Source organism: Eschrichtius robustus, chromosome 11 (genome assembly GCF_028021215.1).
Source record: "Eschrichtius robustus isolate mEscRob2 chromosome 11, mEscRob2.pri, whole genome shotgun sequence".
Lineage (NCBI taxonomy): Eukaryota > Metazoa > Chordata > Mammalia > Artiodactyla > Eschrichtiidae > Eschrichtius > Eschrichtius robustus.
The window spans coordinates 4,311,631-4,319,176 of record NC_090834.1 but is presented as its reverse complement, the minus strand read 5'-3'; the positions used below and the strand labels follow the sequence as shown (position 1 = coordinate 4,319,176).

The following is a 7,546-nucleotide window of genomic DNA, read 5'->3' as shown; positions in this document are numbered from 1 at the left end:
CCTGTGCCCAGAAGGCAGAGAGCTGGAAATACTCGATGAAGAACATGAATGACTAGTGTTGTGCAAGCGACTTTGTCCCAATGTGCAGAGATGCTTGTGAAGGGGAAGGGCTTCCCAGCGGGTGAGAAGCTTTAGGAAAGGTGCAAATGTGGGGAAGTCTGGCTGCAGAAAAGGGGTCCTAGTAGGACTGCCGGGAGGCAAGTTTGCAAAGGAAGACAGGTCACGCTGTGAGAGCCAGGCAAGGAAGTTGGATTTGATCCAGGAGACACTGCAGGTTTTACAGGAGCTGTGGTTTAGGATGAGTAACCTGATTGCCGTGTGCCGGAGAGGTCAGAGGGTGGCAAACTGGAGGCAGGAGAGCCAGTTGCTTATTATTATTATTTTTTCTAAACGCACCACTTTACTTTCCTTGTAAGGCAGCCAGGCATTACAAACCTTAAGCACGTGACAGTCACATGATTTCTTCAATAAGCCCTAGAGCTTCCACAACTCTCCTGGGGCCTACAGCCCGAGTAGTCCTGAGAAGTCTAACGTTAATGCTTTCTCCACAGGCACATGTTCCTTTGAGGTTTGTTTTTTTTAAAAATAAATTTACTTATTTTTATTTATTTGTTTTTGGCTGCTCTGGGTCTTCCTTGCTGTGCGCAGGCTTCTCATTGCGGTGGCTTCTCTTGTTGCGGAGCAGGGGCTCTAGGCGCGCGGGCTTCAGTAGTTGTGGCGTGTGGGCTCAGTAGCTGTGGCGCACGGACTTAGTTGCTCCGCGGCGTGTGGGATCTTCCCGGACCAGAGATCGAACCCGCGTCCCCTGCATTGGCAGGCGGATTCTTAACCACTGCGCCACCAGGGAAGCCCTGATGTGTGGGTTGTTGAACACAAGCTCACTGGATCATTTGTCTTCAACACAGTCCATTTCTGTTTCTAGAAGTATACACTGTGCTTTCTTCTCGATGAACATGCTGACACCATCTTGAACGACCTCCTAGTCAGAGTTTCCCTGTCTTCGTATATTCTAGCAGGTAGCAAAGGCCATTACAACCCTTGGTTTGGACACCAACTTTCACACCTACGTGTTCAGGCTTATCTTTCAGAAGTTGTTCTATCTTGTCTACTGCTGATGGGATCAGGGTGAGGGTGGCCCGGGTGGGCTGCAGCTTCCTCTGGCTCACAGCCTGCACAGTGGCCTCGACTAACAAAGCCGACATCCTCGCTGCCCTGGCGCCCCGGGGCCTCGGGCCAGAGCTTGGCCACCTCAGCCTCTCTCCATGGACAAGGTGGGCACATTCTCCATTTGCTTCTTATACTAATCCAGGCAAAGGGTGATAAGAGCTTGAAGTGGGGTCTTCTGAATGGGGAGGAAAGAGAGGTGGTACACATCAGCTACTGAAGAGAAAGACTTGCTCAGGTCTGGAACGAATTAGGTATGAGATGCAAGGGGGCTGCAGAGTCAAAGGCGATTCCACGGTTTTGAGCCTAGGAGAACAGTAATATTATAAATGGAGAAAACAGTGCAAGATGGCAAGGCTGGGAAGGAAGTTCAGGGCTTGCTGATGCAAAGCAGGGGTTTTTATTTTGTTTACTCTTGTTTCCCAGCACCCAGAACAGTACTTAGCATATAATATGTGCCCAATGATATTTGTTGACTCTCTAACGCCAGTAGAACACAAATGGAGAAGTTCCCAAGCAACTGTGAATGCCGAAGTGGCACTCCTTCATGATGCCAATGCTAGGAAGGCAGATTTACTTACTTGAAGCCACAAGATGAGTTGCCAAGAAAGTGTAGAGAAAAAAAGGAGGAGGCTGAAGAGAGAGAGCTTTGGGAACCTTGACATTTAGGGGCCAGAAGGTAGGACCGGAATCCAGGGAAGGCGGGCATTTGAGGACGGGATCAATCGGTATCGGATGCTGCAAATGGGTGAGGGAGGCTGGGGACAGGTAAGAGGGCACTGGGTTGAGGAACTCAGGGGGAGCTGGACTCGGCCACAGCGCGGCCCTCCTAGCGGCAGAAGAGGCAGCTGCTGGCCTGGAGCGAGAGGAGGGCAGTGGCCAGAGCGGGAGGCTGAGCCAGGGGCGGTTCTGGGTTTTGTTTGGGTTTGGAGGGGTTATAACTGAGACCTGGATGTGGAGCAAGGTGGGGAGAGATTGAAGATGCAGGGGGGAGGGAGGGAAAGAAACCAAGGTGGGCCTCTAGGAGGCGGCGGGGAGGTCGTCTTCCAGCGGGAAGGGCCACTTCTACTCGAGGAGGAGGGCGGGGGGTGGGGGGAGGGGGGGAGGGATTAAGTTTCGCAGTTGCTGTTCGGTCCTTCCCGCCCGCCTGTTCCGTGCAGAGGCACAGCGCGGACCGAGGGCCACTCCCAGTCAGGTGGCCACCAGCCCTTCCACCACGTTCAGGCGGTGGCCTCGCTTTCCCGCTTCCCGAGGGGAGGAGGCGGTCCCGAGCCCGGCGGGATGGGGGTGGGGGAGGGGAGGGGAGGGGAGGGGGGAGGGGAAGGGGAACGGGGGGGGAGGGGGGAGGGGAGGGGGAGGGGGAGGGGGAGGGCCCGGGCCAGGGAAGGTGCGGCGGCGCGGCGGGCGGGGCTGCCCGGGAGCCCCACCCTGAAACTACCTGTGCGCGACAGGAAGGGCCCGGCAGATCCTCTGCGGTCGGAGCGCTGGGCCTGAGACCGGAACCAGGCCCGCTCCGCGCCCCGGCCCCGCGGCGATGGCCTGAGCCGCACGGCCTCCGGGACCATGAAGAGCGAGCGGGCGCGCAGGGCCACAGGCGGCGCCGGGGGCCTCGGCGCGGGACTCAAGTACACCTCGCGGCCGGAGGTGGGCGAGCGCGGGCGGCGCGAGCGGCGCGGGCGCCTTCGGGGCGGGACGCGCGGGGGTCCGCGGCCGGGGGCCTGGGGGGGCCGGGGGCCGGCGGGCCCGGGGGCTGGGGGCCGGGGGTCCCAGGGGGCGGGCAGCACCGCGCTCCTCTCGGCCAAGGGAGCCGCTACGCTGCCGGTTTGTGGCCGCGGCGCCGACCCGACAGGTGGAATTTCCTGCTCGGCGGGCTCCCGGCCGGACCTTCGGTTCCAGCCTCGCGGCGCCCGCCCCGGTTCCGGCGGTCCCGCGGTCCCCTGTCCCGGCCCTCCTGCCCCTCGGGCCTTTCCCTGGCCTGGAAGCGGGCTCATCTCGGTCCCTGAAGAACTCCGCGCTGTCCGTGCACATCGGGAAAGGAAGCAGCGGCGCAGGCTCTGAGTGGGTGATTCGGGCCGGGGAAGGGATGTTTCCAGGGGGCTTTGGAGTCCTAGCGTCCTCCGCTTCTGCAGGAATTTGTTTTTGTCTTGCTGGTCAGAAGGCAGTAGAGGACCTGTGCAGAGGGCAACTGGGAGACCAGAGCTTCGGTTGCCATGGAGCCTGGAGCTTAGGACTCCAAGGTGGGGCTTGCTTGGGCTTCTCCGAGGGGGGCGTGGAGCCCTTTGGGAAGGTAACTCTGTGGGACAAGATGTGAGAACCTGCGTCTTGAGCTTTTTGGAGACACTGAAGCAGGAAGCTCTCGTTTGGCAGAAAGAACAAGGACATCTTAAAAGATCTTAAAAACGAACATTGTCTTACCGTAGAGAGGCGGGAATGGGTTGTTAGCTGCTTTATTGATGGCTGCACCTAGGTGGCAGTGCCCAGGCAAAACTAGTAGCCAGGGCTCCACCTCTCTGCCAGCGGGGACCCTGGTGTCCTGGAAGGCCCGCACACTGAGTGGGCGCTGAGAGGCAGGGGCTGTTTCAGGAGGGAGCAATGGATGGTCTGCCTCTCCCTTTCCCCCCGGGATCCTGGGGTCAGTAAGCTCCTCTGCTACCCCGCACTACAGCCGTTGCTCCCATGCCAGGCCAGATTTTGGAGGTCTCTCAAATCAGTCCCTTTCTCCAAGTGGCATCCTGACTGAGGGAGCTTGCAGAAGGCCAGATTCTGGGGCTGCCGTGGTTCCCTGAACCACAAATAGCAACTGAGGCTGGGCACTCTTGTCTTCTCCACTTTTCCACCCCCTTTGCGGAAGGAAGTGTGGACTCAGCAGCAGTCTGGAGGCTGAGGTCTGTGTTCCCACTGAGTGTCTGCCCTGCGGGAGGTGGATGCAGCTGGGTGGCCGTCTTCTGTGGCTTCTGTTTCCTTTCCGTAATTGCCATGTTTGTGAATCCCTGATAATTGCCTACTGGGGCTCTCGACTCCTGCCTCCTCAGCAGAGGGCCTGCTGTTTGGTGTTTGTTGTTTCAGGACTGTTTTTCTTCCCTCCCTCCACCTCACTTGTTCTTCCTCACTCCCCTTCCTGGGACTGTCTCCTGCTGACACTGGGAGAGCTGGGTCTTCCTGGATTCGCCTCTCACCGCCCGCGCTGCACACCGTCCTCTGAGCTCCCACGGAGCTGCCACCCGTCAGCCCTCGCTTCCTTCCCCCTTGGTCCCTGCTCATTTCTCACCTGCCCTGAAGCTCATCCAGTCTCCTCTGGGCTCTTCCTTCCACTCCGTTTCTGCCGTTTTCCCCCGCATGGGTCACTCTGTCTTTTCTCCTGCCAAGCTCCATTGAACCCAGTCTGTACCTCGTCCTGAGCTGGGCTCTCAAAGGCAAATAAGATATGGTTGTTTCTTCCATGTCCTGGCTATTGTAAATAGAGCTGCAATGAACATTTTGGTACATGACTCTTTTTGAATTATGGTTTTCTCAGGGTATATGCCCAGTAGTGGGATTGCTGGGTCATATGGTAGTTCTATTTTTAGTTTTTTAAGGAACCTCCATACTGTTCTCCATAGTGGCTGTATCAATTTACATTCCCACCAACAGTGCAAGAGTGTTCCCTTTTCTCCACACCCTCTCCAGCATTTACTGTTTGTAGATTTTTTGATGATGGGGAGGGTGGGAGGGAGGGAGATGCGGGAGGGAGGAGATATGGGAACGTGTGTATATGTGTAGCTGATTCACTTTGTTATAAAGCAGAAACTAACACACCATTGTGAAGCAATTATACTTCAATAAAGATGTTTAAAAAAAAAAAAGATATTAAGAGAGAGAGGAAAAAAAAAAAAGATATGGTTGTTTCCCTTAAGGAGCTTCCCCTCTTGAGACCCACGCTGAGAGTTGTGTGCGAACGTTAGACGTGACTCACTGTCCTGGAGGAAGTAGCCTGCTGTGCCCAGAGCTCCTGTCTGTCTCTCCAGGAAGTCTTCAAATGTGCCCCTCCACTCCGTGCTTTCCCAGAGCTCTCAGCCTCTGGGTCACCCTGCGGTGTTTGCAGTCAGGGTCTGCAGGCTCTCCCTTGACTCGTCTTCTGACTGGGAGGGGCAGCTGCTGTCCCTGGGTTTGTCCTTGGCATTAGCAGGGCCTGGCTGGGTCCTGCTGGGCCTCACAGGGGCACTGCTGCTTTTGAGTTCCTTGCTCCTGGCCTCTTCCATCCCTGCGTGGCTGGAGAAGGATTCTGTTTGATGGTGCTTGTACCTGGCTGCCTCCTTCCCAAGGCTGATGACTCTGGCCCCTGCCCCACTTCTACCTGTTCCTATTTAGTGGGAAGTGGCCACCTCTGTGTTCCCCATCGTCTCCGGAGCCCTGATGTATGTGTCGTGTCTGGGGACTGTGTGAGCCCTGCCTGCATGAGAGCAGGGGCACAGATGCCAGTTCTTGTGGCTGTTAATGAGAAGTGGGAAGCCTGCCTCACCGGGTGTCCTGGCCCCTGCTGAACCTTTGATGGTGGCTAGGAAGCTGCTTCGAAGGAGCTCTTGGTTCCTCCTCAAGTCAGCATTGCCCTGGGAAAGACTCAGTATCTCCTCGGCAAGCAGAGACCAGGATTGAGAAGTCAGATGTGGTGGGATCAAAATCAGAGGTCGTAGGGGCCAGGCTGTGCAGCTCTGGCTATTCAGAGTCTCATCTCTTTGTTAATTGGTCAAACATTCACTCATCCACATAATAGCTATTTATTAGGTGCCCACCGATGGAGCATGTGCCAGGTGCTGGGCAATAGCCCTGAGAAAGAGCCCAGTCACACAGTCCCTGCCTTCAGGGAGTTGAGTTCTGCATGATAAGGACTGGGTTCTGGAGAAGCCCGCGGGCCACTTAGGAGGGATGTCTAACCCAGGCTCGAAGGGCCAGGGTGGGTGAATTGTGGCCAGAACCATCTGTGATGTGGTGACAGGAGTATCCAACATGGAGCCAAGACCTGGTGCTGCCGCTTTCCCGCCAGGTGATCTCAGAGATGTTACCTAATCTCTCTATGCCTCAGTTTCTGTGGCTATAAAATGGAGATGATATATATGTTACAGGTTTTTTGCAAAGATTAAAGGGGATACCTTACATGAAAGCCCTTCGTGAGTTGCAGCCTCGTGTACAAGTCACACAGTTTGAATTTCTGAGTTGGAAAAGCCTCAAGACAAACTGTAAGGTGATGTCGAATCAGCAGGATGCATGGGAAGAGGCTGAGAACCCAGGTTGTCAGGATGCTAATTGCGCAGGTGTGCGGCCTACCTGCTGAGCACAGGGAGTGTCTTCGAGGGGTGCTGGGGAATAGCATCCCAGCCATGCAAACCCTCTTCAGTTTCCATTTCTCTCCCTTTACTTGGCCTCTATGAGGAAGGTCCTCCTGTGAAAGGGAAATGGGTGCTAAGACCGGCTACACATCCCTTTCTCCCTCCTACCACACAAAACAGAACTTCAAGCACTTCTTCCTTTCTCGGTTCTTTGAGCCTGTGCTGGCCTCTCCGGAAGGGGAAGGCCCTGTGCTGGGAGCTGTGTGCAGGGGTGAGGAGAGAGCAGGGGCGCTGGTAAGCAGTGGGAACTAAGACAGGGACCTGGGTGCTGTGAATGGACAGGAAGCCTGCGGGCCTTATAACACCCTTCCCTCCACCTCAGTCCTGGGAGGACTTGGAAATCCGTGGCCCTCGTTTAGGACACGGGAAAACTGAGGGTAAGAGAAGACAACACTAGCTTGACAGCTGCCCAAGGAGGAAGCCCACGTCGCCTGCTACCCCTGGGAATCACTCGGGCGTGGGTCTGTCCAGAGCCGGCTCCTTGGTGAGGGCGCATCTCACCACAGGCTTCCCAACCTGGGCCTCTCACTGCTAGCTGCGGCCTGTGGCCGCCGTGGTTCTGGAGTCCCCTGCTGCCAGCTCGTTCTCTGGCCTGTGGTTCTGCCCAGGCTGTTGGCTCCTGTCTCTCCTAAGAGAGAAAGTCTGTTCTTGGAAGAGGAGTGAGGGTGTGACAAGCCTCCAAGGAGCCCAGGTCCCAAAGATGTGGCTTCTGACCTTGCTCACTGGCTACTACTGGAGCGTTTAGAATACTGATAATCATCGCTGGGTTTATTGAGCATGTACCGTGTATTGGTGTTGTACCTCTTAGAGTAAGACTATTATTATCCTTTTATAGGTGAGGAAAGTGTAGCACAGAGAGGCTAAGTAACTTGCCTAAGGTCACAGCGAAACAGTGGTGAGATCAGGATTTGAACTCAGGCCGTCTGGCTTCACTATATTTTACTTGGACTGCTGCAGTGCAAGGCAGGGCTGGCAGCCCAGTGGGCTCAGGAAGGGAAGAATTACTAAGGGTAAGAGTT

At 55.9% G+C, this 7,546-nt stretch overlaps 1 protein-coding gene and 1 pseudogene across 1 annotated transcript in view; one reads left to right on the top strand and one right to left on the bottom strand.

Moving 5' to 3' along the window:
* Positions 1 to 451: 451 nt before the first annotated feature.
* On the bottom strand, positions 452 to 1,202 carry LOC137771403 (iron-sulfur cluster assembly 1 homolog, mitochondrial pseudogene; annotated as a pseudogene).
* A 1,525-nt stretch (positions 1,203 to 2,727) lies between these two features.
* ST14 (ST14 transmembrane serine protease matriptase) overlaps positions 2,728 to 7,546 on the top strand; it is a 40,669-nt gene continuing 35,850 nt past the window's right edge. The window contains exon 1 of the mRNA XM_068555139.1: positions 2,728 to 2,808. Within this exon, the coding sequence (XP_068411240.1) occupies positions 2,728 to 2,808 (81 nt within the window). The remainder of the gene's footprint in view (positions 2,809 to 7,546) is intronic.